At 42.3% G+C, this 17,104-nt stretch overlaps 1 protein-coding gene across 3 annotated transcripts in view; it reads left to right on the top strand.

The window, feature by feature from the left end:
• Positions 1 to 17,083, top strand: part of LOC139406550 (single-stranded DNA-binding protein 3-like) — a 134,085-nt gene extending 117,002 nt beyond the window's left edge. For 2 of the 3 annotated variants that reach the window (XM_071149251.1, XM_071149252.1), the window contains 9 exons: positions 8,444 to 8,508; positions 8,729 to 8,774; positions 8,895 to 8,930; positions 10,481 to 10,535; positions 11,746 to 11,816; positions 11,958 to 12,036; positions 12,553 to 12,581; positions 12,789 to 12,890; positions 13,265 to 17,083. In XM_071149251.1, coding sequence (XP_071005352.1) covers positions 8,444 to 8,508; positions 8,729 to 8,774; positions 8,895 to 8,930; positions 10,481 to 10,535; positions 11,746 to 11,816; positions 11,958 to 12,036; positions 12,553 to 12,581; positions 12,789 to 12,890; positions 13,265 to 13,294 — 513 coding nt within the window. In that variant the 3' untranslated portion in view covers positions 13,295 to 17,083. The remainder of the gene's footprint in view (positions 1 to 8,443; positions 8,509 to 8,728; positions 8,775 to 8,894; positions 8,931 to 10,480; positions 10,536 to 11,745; positions 11,817 to 11,957; positions 12,037 to 12,552; positions 12,582 to 12,788; positions 12,891 to 13,264) is intronic. The other variant, XM_071149250.1, reaches the window with a different exon arrangement.
• The last annotated feature ends 21 nt before the right edge of the window (positions 17,084 to 17,104 follow it).

The following is a 17,104-nucleotide window of genomic DNA, read 5'->3' as shown; positions in this document are numbered from 1 at the left end:
GTCTGTCTCAACCTAAAGTATTTCTATCTGGAAAAGCTCAATTAAAAATGTATACCATCATTTCTGGACTATTTAAGCGCACCTGAATATAAAACGCACCCACTGAATTTTTAAAAAATATGTATTTTGTACATAAATAAGCCGCACATGTCTATAAGCCGCAGGTGCCTACCGGTACATTGAAACAACTTTACACAGCCTTTAAACGAAACACGGCTTGTAACAAAAATAAATAGGCTTTTAAACGAAACACAGCTTGTAACAAAAATTTTAAAAATAGCAGTAAACAGTAGCCTACCAAGAAAGTCATTGGTCACTATCTTCCTCCTCCTGTGCACTGAAACCACTGAAGTCATCTCCTTTGGTGTCGGAGTTGAATAGCCTCAGAATTGCTTCATCCGATGTTGGATCGCTGCCCTCTTCAACACGCAGCAGTCCAGCCTTTTGAAACCCGTTGATGATAGTGGATTTTTTGACAATGCTCCACGCTGTCAGCAGCTCTATTTCCTTTTCCAACAGCCAGATCGATCGCCTACAACTTGAAAACTACATCATATGCATTTCTCTGTGTCTTTGCCAGATGAGGGTGACAAAATGACTACCGTAATCAGAATTATGGGAAGTTTGAGCTCGCTCGATTTACGTCACATTATGTGACGGTGCTCAGTTTTTTGGCGGCATGAATCTTGTGAAAGCGGGAAAAATCCATAAATTAGCTGCGTCATTGTATAAACCGCCAGGTTCAAAGCGTGGGAAAAAATTAGCGGCTTATAGTCCGGAAATTACGGTAATCACAAATACACTATTTTTTGCATGAAATCTCTATAGACAAATATTTGTAGTAGAATGGCCTTACTGAAGAGCTCAGTGACTTTCAATGCATCACAGTCATAGGATGCCACTTTTCCAACAAATCCATTTATCAAATTTCTGCCCTGCTAGAGCTGCCCAGGTCAACTGTAAGTGCTGTTATTGTGAAGTGGAAATGTTTAGGAGCAACAACAGCTTAGCCACGAAGGGGTGGGGCTAACAGAACGAGACCGCCGAGTGCTGAAGCGCGTAGTGCGTAAAAATGATCTGTCCAAGGTTGCAACACTCACTACCGAGTTCCAAACTGCCTCTGGAAGCAATGTCAGGACAATAACTGTTTGTCCCGGAGCTTCATGAAATGGGTTTCCATGACCGAGCAGCTTGCACACAAGCCTAAGATCACCATACGCGATGCCAAGCATTGGCTGGAGTGGTGTAAGCTTGCCGCCATTGGACTCTAGAGCAGTGGAAACGCCTTCTCTGGAGTGATGAATCACTCTTCACCATCTAGCAGTCCGACGGACAAATTTGGGTTTGGCGGATGCCAAGAGAACGCTACCTGCCCAAATGCATAGTGCCAACTGTAACGTTTGGTGGAGGAGGAATAATGGTCTGGGGCTGTTTTTCATGTTTTGGCTAGGCCCCTTAGTTCCAGTGAAGGGACATCTTAACGCTACAGCATACAATGACATTCTAGATGATTCTGTGCTTCCAACTTTGTGGCAACAGTTTGGGGAAGGTCCTTTCCTGTCTCAGCATGACAATGCCCCCATTCACAATTCAAGGTCCATACAGAAATGGTTTGTCGAGATCAGTGTGGAAAAATTTGACTGTCCTGCACAGAGCCCTGACCTTAACACCTTTGGGATGAATTGGAACTGCCAGACAGGTCTAATCGCCCAACGTCAGTGCCCGACCTTACTAATGCTCTTGTGACTGAATGAAAGCAAGTCCTTGCATCAATGTTCCAACATCTAGTGGAAAGCCTTCTCAGAAGAGTGGAGGCAGTAAAGAGGGGACCAACTCCATATTAATGGCAATTATTTTGGAATGAGATGTTTGTCGAGCAGCTGTACACATACTTTTGGTCATGTGGTGTAATTGCTGTAATTGGTGTCATAAAAAAATCCAGGTCCAGACACCTTGATGAAGTGTGCGTCACCAAGATGGCATAGCAGTCAGACGTCCTTTGTCCTCATCTTGTTGTGTCCTGTATATATATATATATTTACAACTTTCTTCGCATACCTTTTTATATATATTTTTTATTTTCCATAAACTCAACTTCAAAACACTCTCCTGCAACACGCCTCACCAATTTATTAAAAAAGTATTATTTACCTCAAATCTGTAATCCTCCATAGAAGCTAGCCAGAAGCTAACCAGAAGCTAGCCAGAAGCTAACCAGAAGCTAGCCAGAAGCTAACCAGAAGCTAACCAGAAGCTAGCCTGAAGCTAACCAGAAGCTAATCAGAAGCTAGTCTGAAGCTAGTTAGCTTCTTTACTGGCTAATCGTTAGTATTCAGCTAACCACGGTTTGTGGTCATCAGCTATCCTTTAGCTCGAAAATCTATCGCCAGTTTTGTACGGCGTGGCTCGGACCGGAACATACCGGACCTATTTTTCTCTCCATGTCCCCGGATTTCAACCGCAAGCTCTGGACATTTATACCTGGATCTCGCAGCTAGCTAGCTGCTATCCGTGTGACTATCGGCTTACGTCGATCCCAGAGCAAACATCAATTATTCCGGAGCTAGCCAGCTGAAGAGTTCCATCAGCCACTCCTGGGCTACAATCACCTATCCGGACCCGTTTTACTGCCAACGCGGAGCCCCATCGGGCCTTCACAACTGGACTACCGACGTTATCTGCCCGAGGGAGTTATCCAGCTAGCTCCTCCGTCCCGACGTTACCTGAACGCCCATCTGCGGCCCGCTAAACGTTAGCTGTCTTATCGGCTGCTATCTGAATAGATCTATTGGACAATTGTTTTCTTTTTTTTTGGGCCTCTATAACTATATAATTTTTTTGCAAATTGGATTGATCCCCTCTACCACACGGGACCCCATTAATCCTACCGACGGAAACGCACGAGGTGGCTAAAAACAGACCTCCATCCTATGCTAGCTTGCTACCGATAGTCATAGTCCTCCTAATTTCCTCTGGTGAATCCAGGCCCTGCAGTGCCTAGCTCCACTCCTATTCCCCAGGCGCTCTCTTTTGATGACTTCTGTAACCGTAATATCCTTGGTTTCATGCATGTTTGTTTTATTCACTGCTTTAGCACACTCTGCCAACCCGGATGTTCTAGCTGTGTCTGAATCCTGGCTTAGGAAGACCACCAAAAATGCAGAAATGTTCATCCCTAACTACAACATTTTCAGACAATATAGAACTGCCAAAGGAGGCGGTGTTGCAATCTACTGCAAAGATAGCCTGCAGAGTTCTGTCCTACTATCCAGGTCTGTACCCAAACAATTTGAACTTCTACTTTTAAAAATCCACCTCTCTAAAAACAACTCTCCCACCGTTGCCGCCTGCTATAGACCACCCTCTGTCCCCAGCTGTGCTCTGGACACCATATGTGAACTGATTGCCCCCCATTTATCTTCAGAGCTCGTGCTGCTAGGTGACCTAAACTGGAACATGCTTAACACCCCAGCCATCCTACAATCTAAGCTTGATGCCCTCAATCTCACACAAATTATCAATGAACCTACCAGGTACCTCCCCAAAGCCGTAAACACGGGCACCCTCATAGATATCATCCTAACCAACTTGCCCTCTAAATACACCTATGCTGTCTTCAACCAAGATCTCAGCGATCACTGCCTCATTGCCTGCATCCGTAATGGGTCAGCGGTCAAACGACCTCCACTCATCACTGTCAAATGCTCCCTGAAACACTTCAGCGAGCAGGCCTTTCTGATCGACCTGGCCGAGGTATCCTGGAAGGATATTGATCTCATCCCGTCAGTAGAGGATGCCTGTTTTTTTTTATTTTAAATGCCTTCCTAACCATCTTAAATAAGCATGCCCCATTCAAGAAATGTATAACCAGGAACAGATGTAGCCCTTGGTTCTCCCCAGACCTGACTGCGCTTAACCAACACATTAGCATCGAACAGTCCCCGTGATATGCAGCTTTTCAGGGAAGCTAGAAACCAATATACACAGGCAGTTAGACAAGCCAAGGCTAGCTTTTTCAAGCAGAAATTTGCTTCCTGCAACACTAACTCAAAAAGGTTCTGGGACACTATAAAGTCCATGGAGAATAAGAACACCTCCTCCCAGCTGCCCACTGCACTGAATATAGGAAACACTGTCACCACTGATAAATCCACTATAATTGAGAATTTCAATAAGCATTTTTCTACGGCTGGCCATGCTTTCCACCTGGCTACCGCTACCCCGGTCAACAGCAACTCGCCCATGCCTTCCCCATTTCTCCTTCTCCCAAATCCAGTCAGCTGATGTTCTGAAAGAGCTGCAAAATCTGGACCCCTACAAATCAGCCGGGCTAGACAATCTGGGCCCTCTCTTTCTAAAATTTCAACCTCTCTTTCGTGTCGTCTGAGATTCCCAAAGATTGGAATGCAGCTGCGGTCATCCCCCTCTTCAAAGGGGGGGACACTCTTGACCCAAACTGCTACAGACCTTTATCTATCCTACCCTGCCTTTCTAAGGTCTTCGAAAGCCAAGTCAACAAACAGATTACCGACCATTTCGAATCTCACCATACCCTCTCTGCTATGCAATCTGGTTTCAGAGCTGATCATGGGTGCACCTCAGCCACGCTCAAGGTCCTAAACGATATCTTAACCGCCATCGATAAGAAACATTACTGTGCAGCCATATTCATTGATCTGGCCGTGGCTTTCGACTCTGTCAATCACCACATCCTCATCTGCAAACTCGACAGCCTTGGTTTCTCAAATGATTGCCTCGCCTGGTTTACCAACTACTTCTCTGATAGAGTTCAGTGTGTCAAATCGGAGGGTCTGTTGTCCGGACCTCTGGCAGTCTCTATGGGGGTGCCACAGGGTTCAATTCTTGGACCGACTCTCTTCTCTGTATACATCAATGATGTCGCTCTTGCTGCTGGTGAGTCTCTGATCCACCTCTACGCAGACGACACCATTCTGTATACTTCTGGCCCTTCTTTGGACACTGTGTTAACAACCCTCCAGGCAAGCTTCAATGCCATACAACTCTCCTTCCGTGGCCTCCAATTGCTCTTAAATACAAGTTAAACTAAATGCTGGCTCTTCAACCGACAGCTGCCTGCACCTGCCCACCTGTCCAACATCACTACTCTGGACAGCTCTGACTTAGAATACGTGGACAACTACAAATACCTAGGTGTCTGGTTAGACTGTAAACTCTCCTTCCAGACTCATATCAAATATCTCCAATCCAAAGTTAAATCTAGAATTGGCTTCCTATTTCGCAACAAAGCATCCTTCACTCATGCTGCCAAACATACCCTTGTAAAACTGACCATCCTACCAATCCTCGACGGCGATGTCATTTACAAAATAGCCTCCAATACCCTACTCAACAAATTGGATGCAGTCTATCACAGTGCCATCCGTTTTGTCACCAAAGCCCATATACTACCCACCATTGCGACCTGTACGCTCTCGTTGGCTGGCCCTCGCTTCATACTCGTCGCCAAACCCACTGGCTCCATGTCATCTACAAGACCCTGCTAGGTAAAGTCCCCCCTTATCTCAGCTCGCTGGTCACCATAGCATCACCCACCTGTAGCACGCGCTCCAGCAGGTACAGTGCGTTGCGAAAGTATTCGGCCCCCTTGAACTTTGCGACCTTTTGCCACATTTCAGGCTTCAAACATAAAGATATAAATCTGTATTTTTTTGTGAAGAATCAACAACAAGTGGGACACAATCATGAAGTGGAACGACATTTATTGGATATTTCAAACTTTTTTAACAAATCAAAAACTGAAAAATTGGGCGTGCAAAATTATTCAGCCCCTTTACTTTCAGTGCAGCAAACTCTCTCCAGAAGTTCAGTGAGGATCTCTGAATGATCCAATGTTGACCTAAATGACTAATGATGATAAATACAATCCACCTGTGTGTAATCAAGTCTCCGTATAAATGCACCTGCACTGTGATAGTCTCAGAGGTCCGTTAAAAGCGCAGAGAGCATCATGAAGAACAAGGAACACACCAGGCAGGTCCGAGATACTGTTGTGAAGAAGTTTAAAGCCGGATTTGGATACAAAAAGATTTCCCAAGCTTTAAACATCCCAAGGAGCACTGTGCACGCGATAATATTGAAGTGGAAGGAGTATCAGACCACTGCAAATCCACCAAGACCTGGCCGTCCCTCTAAACTTTCAGCTCATACAAGGAGAAGACTGATCAGAGATGCAGCCAAGAGGCCCATGATCACTCTGGATGAACTGCAGCGATCTACAGCTGAGGTGGGAGACTCTGTCCATAGGACAACAATCAGTCGTATATTGCACAAATCTGGCCTTTATGGAAGAGTGGCAAGAAGAAAGCCATTTCTTAAAGATATCCATAAAAAGTGTTGTTTAAAGTTTGCCACAAGCCACCTGGGAGACACACCAAACATGTGGAAGAAGGTGCTCTGGTCAGATGAAACCAAAATTGAACTTTTTGGCAACAATGCAAAACGTTATGTTTGGCGTAAAAGCAACACAGCTCATCACCCTGAACACAACATCCCCACTGTCAAACATGGTGGTGGCAGCATCATGGTTTGGGCCTGCTTTTCTTCAGCAGGGACAGGGAAGATGGTTAAAATTGATGGGAAGATGGATGGAGCCAAATACAGGACCATTCTGGAAGAAAACCTGATGGAGTCTGCAAAAGACCTGAGACTGGGACGGAGATTTGTTTTCCAACAAGACAATGATCCAAAACATAAAGCAAAATCTACAATGGAATGGTTCAAAAATAAGCATATCCAGGTGTTAGAATGGCCAAGGCAAAGTCCAGACCTGAATCCAATCGAGAATCTGTGGAAAGAACTGAAAACTGCTGTTCACAAATGCTCTCCATCCAACCTCACTGAGCTCGAGCTGTTTTGCAAGGAGGAATGGGAAAAAAATTCAGTCTCTCGATGTGCAAAACTGATAGAGACATACCCCAAGCGACTTACAGCTGTAATCGCAGCAAAAGGTGGCGCTACAAAGTATTAACTTAAGGGGGCTGAATAATTTTGCACGCCCAATTTTTCAGTTTTTGATTTGTTAAAAAAGTTTGAAATATCCAATAAATGTCGTTCCACTTCATTATTGTGTCCCACTTGTTGTTGATTCTTCACAAAAAAATACAGTTTTATATCTTTATGTTTGAAGCCTGAAATGTGGCAAAAGGTCGCAAAGTTCAAGGGGGCCGAATACTTTCGCAAGGCACTGTATATCTCTCTGGTCACCCCCAAAAACCAATTATTTCTTTGGCCGCCTCTCCTTCCAGTTCTCTGCTGCCAATGACTGGAACGAACTACAAAAATCTCTGAAACTGGAAACACTTATCTCCCTCACTAGCTTTAAGCACCAGCTGTCAGAGCAGCTCACAGATTACTGCACCTGTACATAGCCCATCTATAATTTAGCCCAAACAACTACCTCTTTCCCTACTGTATTTATTTTATTTTATTTATTTTGCTCCTTTGCACCCCATTATTCTTATTTCTACTTTGCACATTCTTCCACTGCAAATCTACCATTCCAGTGTTTTACTTGCTATATTGTATTTACTTTGCCACCATGGCCTTTTTTTGCATTTACCTCCATTATCTCACCTCATTTGCTCACATCGTATATAGAATTGTTTCTACTGTATTATTGACTGTATGTTTGTTTTACTCCATGTGTAACTCTGTTGTTGTATGTGTCGAACTGCTTTGCTGTATCTTGGCCAGGTCGCAATTGTAAATGAGAACTTGTTCTCAACTGGCCTACCTGGTTAAATAAAGGTGAAATAAAATACATTTAAAAAAATGAAGGCCAAAAACCCCTCTCCTTGTTAAGTATAAATCCACAGTCTCGTTTCCAATCACCAAGTCAGTTTGAGCTTCATGTGCCCCGCTGCCCTTCTCCCTGCCCTTCTCCCTGCCTCTCCCTGCCCCTCCCTACCATTCTCCCTGCCCTTCTGCCCTTCTCCCTGCCCTTCTCCCTCAACTTCTCCCTCCCCTTCTCCCTGCCCTTCTCCCTGCCCTTCTCCCTTCCATTCTCTATGCCCTTTTCCCTCCCCTTCTCCCTGCCTCTCCCTACCCCTCCCAGCTACCCTCATTGTGTAACTTTGGCAGACAACAATTCAGCAGCTTGTGCGACAACTGCTCGACCAGTGTAATCATCCGCTGAACAAAACTCTACCTCTGAATGGAGCTATTCTGTGTCCTGCTCCACGCTACTGCTCCACGCAACCATCACAACACACACGTGCAAATGCACACCACATATTCAGACACACATGCCCCTGTTATTATTATGCACGTACATTTCTGATCAGGATCAAGTCATTAAAAACTGGTATCTGTCTTAAACACAACAAATGAGAAGGGGATCCCTGGCATGTATTGTCCTCACTAGTACCAAGGGTTGACGCGGTGTATTCCTCTCTCTGTGTAGAACTATGGTGGTGGAATGAGGCCTCCTCCCAACTCCATGGGACCAGGCATGCCAGGGATGAATATGTGAGTACAGTCATTCTCCAAAGGCATTTAATCACCTCCATCTACTTACCATGATATTTTTTGGTCCAAATATTTGAAGTACGATTGGAATTGCTATTAATAGCACTGATAGTATGTAAGAATATTTGACAAGTAACAATTTGAGCAAATACAAGCTCTAATTTGTTCCGCAGTGAGCCTCTCTCACACAGCCTATTTTCCTCCCCTCTCTCTGTCTCAGGGGTCCTGGAGGTCGAGGTCCCTGGCCCAATCCCAACGCAAACTCAGTAAGTCATGCTCACTCACCTTCTCACTCACTCTAATGCCTCATTGATTTTAGAGGAGTTTCTTTGTTGTGAAAGTCATGAGTTTACTGATTGTTTCCCCTTTCTATTCTCTTTCTGTAGATAGCCTATTCCTCGTCATCTCCTGGCAACTATGTGGTAAGTCTCAAGCCTAAACACTGGTTAGTATTGTTAGCCATAGCTGACATCTGACTGGCATGCTACTGTATACAGTGCGTTGAGAAAGTTTTCACACCCCTTGACTTTTTCAACATTTTGTTGTGTTACAGCCTGAATTTAAAACCGATTTCAATTGAGATTGTGTGTCACTGGCCTACACACAATACCCCATGATGTCAATGTGGGATTATGTTTTTCATAGAAAATGAAAAGCAGAAATGTATTGCGTCTAAGTATTGAACCCCTTTGTTATGGCAATCCTAAATAAGTTCAGGAGTAAATATGTGTTTAACAAGTCACATAATAAGCTGCATGGACACTGTGTGCAATAATAATGTTTAACATGATTTTTGAAGGGCTACAATTATCTGTAAGGTCCCTCAGTTAAGCAGTGAATTTCAAACACAGATTCAACCAAAGACCAGGGTGGCTTTCCAATGCCTCGCAAAGAATGGTGCCTATTCGTAGATGGGTAAAAATAAAGACGTTGAATATTCCTTTAAGCATGAGGAAGTTATTAGTTACACTTTGGATGGTGTATCAATTCACCCAGTCACTACAACGATACAGGTGTCCTTCCTAACTCAGTTGACAGAGAGGAAAGAAACAGTTAGAGTATTGGCTGTGATAGGAGAAAACTGAGGATGGATCAACAACATTGTAGTCACTCTACAATACTAAGCTAAATGATAGGGTGAAAAGAAGGAAACCTGTACAGAATAAAAAATATTCCAAAACATGCAACCTGTTTGCAATATGACACTAAAGTAAAACTGCCAAAAATGTGGCAAAGAAATTCACTTTGTCCTGAATGCAAAGTGTAATGTTTGGAGCATATCCAACGCAACACATCACTGAGTACCACTCTTCATATTTTCAAGCATGGTGGTGGCAGCATCATGATTTGGGTATGCTTGTCATCGACAAGGACTAGGGAGTTTTTAAGGATAAAAATAAACTGAATAAAGCTTATAAATTCACCTTTCAGCAGGACAATAACCTAAAACACAAGGCCAAATATACACTGGAGTTGCCTACCAAGACAACATTGACTGTTCCTGAGTGGCCTAGCAGTTTTGACTTAAATCAGCGTGAAAATCTATGGCAAGACTTAAAAATGCCTGTCTAGCAATGCTCAACAACCAACTTGACAGTGTTTAAATATTTTTTTTAAGAAAAATGTGCAATTATTTTCTAATCCAGGTGTGCAAAGTTCATGGATTTACCCAGAAAGACTCACTGCTGTAATCACTGTCAAAGGTGATTCTAATATGTATTGACTCAAGGGTTTTTAATACTTATATAATCAACATATATTAGTGTTTTATTTTTCATAAATATTTGTATTTTGTGTAGATCATTGACAAAAAAAATCACAAATAAATACATTTTAATCTCACCTTGTAACCCCACAAAATTTGGAAAAAGTCAAGGGGTGTAAATATTTTCTGAAGGCACTGTATGTCTAGATGTTTTGGAAATATCTATCCTCTAAATCTCTCTCTCTCCTCCTCTCGTCTTTCTCCCAGGGTCCTCCAGGGGGCGGAGGCCCACCAGGAACTCCCATCATGCCTAGCCCAGGAGGTACGCAACACTTATGTCTCCATATCACTCCTCAATCTATTTAAACTGGTTGTTTTCATTCACCATTCTGCTGTCAGTCACACTTGGCGACTTTGTTTACCTAATCATTTTTATTTTAAGTAATCTTAGATTATTTTGTGGATAGCTACATACTGGATGTGTATCAATTGGCAGACTACCAAGCTGCGATCATCTGTTGTTCTCACTGATGCTGCATCAGTCTGATGTTCCTGTTGACAGTACAGTCAGAACACACCGCTCTGGACAAACATCCTGTGGATGTGCTGTTTTTGTTGGGGTGTGGAGAGGTTTCTTTTTGTATCCACTATTTATTATTTACATACACCTATTGTGATGTGTTGCCTGGGCAACATGTGCACAGCACTTCTCACATGCTTTTCCACTACAGTCGCCAAGACCCCCTTCCCCACACACACATACACCCAGTCACGACTGCACATACTACACCCAGGACCAGAACCAGGCAACAAACCCCACATTCCCTACCTCTTTCTGTTTATTTTTCTCTTTCTCCCGTTCTCTTGCCCTCTTTTTCCCTCTCTCTTTCACAATTTTGCGATTCCTTTATTTTTTTATGTTCATCTATCTCCTACTCTGACCACACTACAATGTCGGATCAAGGTCCCTTCAATTCTCATATTCTATGCAGGATGGAGACACAATGAGAGCAGCATGATGTGCTGGTCCTGTTTACTTCCCACTGGCTCTGTAGTCATCAGGATTTAACCCCAAGTTCATGGGAACATGAGATTTGAAAAGTGTGAGACATTAGGCAATGGGTAGATGAATTATAGCCTGCATGTTTAAGTGTGAATCATTGTCATGTTTTGGTGGTTTTGTAGTGTTCAATCTCAAGGCTGTTCATTCATGTGGGAGAAGGCAATACAGTACTGTGTAGTTCTGCTCAAATATGATTATTTTGTTATTTTTATTTAACCTTTATTTAACTAGGCAAGTCAGTTAAGAACAAATTCTTATTTACAATGATGGCGTATACCGGCCAAACCCGGGCGACGCTGGGCCAATTGTGCGCCACCCTATGTGACTCCCAATCATGGCCGGTTGTGATTTAATTAGGATGTCTGTAGTGATGCCTCAAGCACTGAGATGCAGTGCCTTAGATGGCTGCGCCACTCGGGAGCCCTAAATATACTGTAGGCTGGACTAACTGTTGTTTCCTTTTCACCAGACTCCACAAATTCCAGTGAAAACATCTACACAATGATGAATCCTATTGGCCCTGGTGGTAACAGGCCTAATGTAAGTAGGCTCTTTGTTTTTCATGGGGTTCCTGTTTTCAAATGGGTAGAGGCACTGATTATGCAATTTGATATGATAATGACAAACATCATTAAGTTGTAACTCTGTTTTTTGTGTTGTTCTTTTGTTTTTTCCTTACAGTTCACAATGGGGCCGGGCCCTGATGGCCCAATGGGTGGAATGGGAAGCATGGAGCCACACCATATGAACGGATCGCTAGGTGAGTTTTAATAGCAGCTATCAGCTGATCAATATGATGATATTCTTCTCATCTGTCAGCAGCACGTAAAACTGTTACCTGGAATTCATTCAATCATTCTGACAAACATGAACATTTACATTTCTGAAACTTTTATATAAATATTAGGCGATAATTTAGAATTACTGTACAATAGTAATGTGGTCATCTGGCTTGAATTGTTGAAATCCGGTAGCTGAGTTCCTTGAGAAGTAGCGCTTTCCTAGTGTGACTATGCCCCCTTGTGGACACTAGAGGGAACGTTCCTTTCATAATATTGATTGAAATGGAAGCAGATTATATGGGCAGCAAGCAGGCACATTGATTCTGTAGGCAGGTGAGACATGAAGCCAATGAAGTTGGGTTTCATCTGTATTTGAAACAAATAGCTTAATTAAAGCATATGACCTGTGATCCCCGGCCAGAGGAGCAGTTGATCATAGCTTTATATTGATGAGCTTTTCTCTCATGTCAATCTCTCTCTCTTGTTGTTTTCAGGCTCTGGTGACATGGATGGGTTGCCAAAGGTGAGACTTTAAAGACTCCACACCAGATAAACTTGCATTCATTTCAATGCAGACCCATCAGCTAAAGTTTATCGAAGGCACTTCTAATACTGATGACTTGGTTTGGACCCAAAGCAGGCATTCATTAAATAATGGCACTTTATAATGAAACATCCATTCACTAGAAATGGCAAGCCTAAATCTGGATTTCTTTCCCTCTTGGTGTAGAATTCTCCCAACAACATGGCAGTCATGAACAACCCTCCGGGAACTCCGCGGGATGATGGGGAGATGGCAGGGAACTTTTTAAACCCATTCCAAAGTGAAAGTGTGAGTACTTTACAGCACTACAGTCCTTCTCTTCACTAACCCGCAACCATCAGGCAGCGTGCTTCTGAGAGGAAATTCTCATCTCACTGCTGACTTGATTCCTTTATCCTAAACACTTTCCCTTCAGGCTTTACCTTACTTTGTCGAAATTAGATTTGTTTTATAATGTCAACATAGAGAATATGTATCATTCTTACCTGGGTGTCTTATATAAACTTCTTATGCATGATAACAAACTTATACATTGACAGAATCATAATTACATTGAGTGGAGTTTCTTATTGCTTGCATCTTGAATTTTGTAGCATCATATAAACAGTGTAATCTAGCATTGGCTCATCTATTTCCCCCCTTCCCTTCTTCTCTCTTTGCAGTATTCACCCAACATGACGATGAGTGTGTGATTTTATTTTTTATTTTATTTTTCTTTATTTTCTTTCTTTTTTTATCTCTCCCCCTTTCCCTCTCACCCCGCTGCATCTTGCGTTTCCCTCTCCTCTCCTCCCTTCTCCCCCCCACCCCCCCACTACTCTCCCTCCTCCTCCCCCCTGGATGGCATGCTGTGTTTCACAGCCCCCTGGGATGTCACTGGATCGCAGGATTCCCATCAAGGCCACCCATCCCAGTGTTTGCAAAGTGGGGGTTCAGGGCAGGAAACAGTCTCAGAGCCACAGGAAGAGCCAACTCAGTGATTCTTCCTGCCTGCCTGGCTTCCTCACAGGCCCAGGACAGTGAGAATGAGGGACTCTGTCTGTCTGGCTGTCTGCAGGAACTCCCCTCAGCAACAGGCCTTTCAGCATCAAGGCTGGTGGCTCCACTCAATAATTGTATTCTTATTTTATTGAAATGTTGTTTTTGCATGCAGCAGTTGAGTGAGAGGTTCAAAGCTCACCCTCATTCAATTCCTGTGTCCTTTTGTTGAAATGAAAAGCTGAACTGGTGATATATTAGGGCAAGAACAGTTTTCATGATATGTTTGTATTTTATTAATAATATTATTGTTATAATTTTCATAATTGATATTGCTATAATGTTGTAGTTTTGATTTCCTGTTAATGGCACATTGTATCTCAACAACATACACAACAGAATGAGCACACACTCAAAAAATGCACAATGACACTTCTGTTTACATGATTTTAGGTATTGGATGTTTCTTGTTTGTTTTATTTGTTTCAACCCCCTACACATACCTCTGTCTTCTGTTCTTCGCAGAATTTGTGGCCAGTGTCTTTACTACCAGAAAAATATGTCAGAAAAAATGTAAACACTCAAGCAGGGTGTTATAGGAATACAAGGATAGCTGTTTGAAATCGCTCTTATCTAACAATTATCCTTCCTAAAACTCCCATCCATCCATCCATCCATCCATCCATCCATCCATCCATGTTAGCATGGGAGTTCCCCAAAACTTCTGAATGTGAAAAGGGTGGCGATCTCAGAAATGTCTTTATCTTTTGGTACTCAATAGTCTGTCAATCTACATGTCTGGTCACACACACCCCTCCCAAAATGTAATGTCATAATATATGTATTTCTACAGGCTTGTTACTGTGCAAGGAGGGACTGATCGAATGTAATTTGGACAGTTGCTCCTAATTCTACTTTCAGTTCAGGTGGCTTGGAACAATAATGTTTCTGTCTTGCGACCAGTGTCCTTCCTATTCAGTAAAGAGAAAGGGTTTTTAGACCCTCTATGCTCTTCTATGGCTTTGTTCCTGCCTGTAAATACAACATATTGAGCTTGTATTGTGCTTGTTTATTTGTTGTTTTGATATACAACTTGAGAATCCTGAAAGTGGTTCCTTCTCCTGCATTGATTTCACTGTTACCCTGCATACAAACTCAAGGCTCAATGTTATTTTACTGATCTGATCCCGTGATACAGGCCCCTTGCTACTGGTTTCCATGTTGTCTTTGGTGTACAAACCTCTAGCTGCTTCCTTCCAGTTAGGGTTGACCTCACAGATCCTTATGATCTGGTGTCTGACCCCTCTCACATGCAACCATAGTTTAGCGAGGGGCAAAAGGTGTCCGCATGCTTCCCATCTGAAACCGTTCGATTTGAGTTTGTGCATATATTATGACATTTTGTAAAAAAATAAATAATTGAGAAATAGTGCACCAAACATCTTTGTTAGATGTAAAGTTGCACGACTAAGATCTCCTCGGCAAAAACATAAAACTTATTGACAGATTTCTTGAGTTATCTAAGATGAATTCTTACTATTTTGAGGAAGTGTATACTGGCTACAGCGTCTCAAAATGGACAAACCTTATTATTGCCGCAAAGGTATTTTTGTTATAGAGTATGAGATCACACTCGTTCGGTTCGGCTAGCCGAGTTCCACTAGGTGCCAGCCGAACTGAAGCATGCTGACGCCTTAACACCACAGAGCTCCCATCCACCAGTTCCCTCTGTGGGTCTAGGCCTATCCATGGGCTGTTAGATCCTGTGTTTGGGGGGGCTGTAGCACCACTGGTGATGGGAGTGTGAAATTACTGGAGTGACTACACGGTGGGGCTTCACTCTCCCGCTACAAATAAGGAGTGTTCTACAGAGCATAGACTACCTTTAAGTCCACCTGCTCACCTCAAATACATACTTTGAGAAATGAGACAATTCTACCTGCTTTGACTGAATTGTGAGTCAAACTATTTCTTTTATTCTAGTTTATTTGTTTGATATTGTTTGAATTTCTATTAAGTGTATTTAAGATGATTATTTTTTTAAAGCCCATAGAATCTGCACACCTAAGGAAAGACTTTGCCTAAGGCTGTTCCTCAAACGTTCATATGAAATGGTTATTAATCCAAGGGGTTCGACTCTCTTGCGAAGACGTGTTGTGCTTTTTTGAAAAAAAGTAATTTATCAACAAGTTACATATTTTTGTTCTTATTTAAAATCATTCTGGCCTCTGTCTGTGATTGGTCTTTTGCCAGTGACCTTGCTATAGTGTTGGCAGATCCGGTATGGAGTAGCTTGGATTCGGAGCTAAACAGATTCAGAGCTAAACAGGTCCATCTTCTGGGTAGGTTGTCTTGAGGAATGACTCGCTCCAGTGTTCCTCTAGCAGACTGACTGGCACACAGCCCTCTGTCCCGCCCCCGCCCCCTACAGCCCCATCCTCACTCTTGAGCCCTCCTTTCCTTTCATTTCCTCTTTGTAAATACTGTATAATGCATTTTGATATCATTGACATGTTTTGATATGTCAGTCACTACCAATGAATACAGCTTAAAGTCAATTATAAGTGAACTGTCCATGTTTTCATAATAAAGAGACGATGTGCTTGACATTTGATTTAAGTTGGCTAAAAACAAAATTGTGGTAAAAATTAAATATGTATGTATATTTACTTGAACATGTGAACATGCAGTAACTGCATCCTAAACACTATTGTTTCTGGTCAGTATACATGTAGGAAATGTGAAAACAATCTACCTTTAATTTAGCTGTAAGGACAGAGAGAGGTGAAGGGGATGTCTGATGTCATTGATACAGTTTATTCTTGCAACTACAGCGTCCTCACTCTGTCCTTGACCCCTGTTGCCAATGGAAATAATCTCAAATTAGTTCCAAGAATGGTTATTGCCTACTCAAAGGCCATCGTCTCGTTAACATGCGACCACATATTACAGTTTTTAATATGAAGGATTTTTATCAATTTAAGACAAACTTTTAAAAGGAAAAAATACTAAAAGAACCTAATTTTAAATTTAAAGACTAGATAAAAGTCAAACTTATCGGGGAAAACTGTGTCCTTGCTATTACTCCTGATGAAATAGCGTTGTAAAGATTGATGCTCACTGATCCTCTCTCAGTCCTCTGTGTAATACAATTGTTGGCCATCTCTGTACTTATATTGTGATATATAATACTGTAACATTAGAAAGATTTGGGGGGGGGGGGGGTCGAAGGGGGAAGGAAAAAAATATTATCCTGTATCGTTCATTGTCCTTTCTGACGACTTGGCAGTATTCTATATGAAGCAGTCTGTCTCTTGGGTTTGCTTTGTATTTCATGGTAGGATAGTTCAGATCTTGTCTTAGGGACTTAGGTGTCTTGTGTAGGTAATAAAGATGTCCTTTGTATGTTTCTTTATATTGTAAAGTTTCTTTAGACTGAAATAATAAAATATTTGCTTATCAAAAGAAACGACCGCATCAATAATAAATGTAATTTGATTTTTCCCAATTGTTTGAGTCTTCTG

This window comes from Oncorhynchus clarkii, chromosome 4, assembly GCF_045791955.1.
Source record: "Oncorhynchus clarkii lewisi isolate Uvic-CL-2024 chromosome 4, UVic_Ocla_1.0, whole genome shotgun sequence".
In the NCBI taxonomy this organism is placed as follows: Eukaryota; Metazoa; Chordata; class Actinopteri; order Salmoniformes; family Salmonidae; genus Oncorhynchus; species Oncorhynchus clarkii.
Note: the sequence above shows the minus strand (reverse complement) of the source record. Positions and strands in the feature narration are given on the sequence as shown.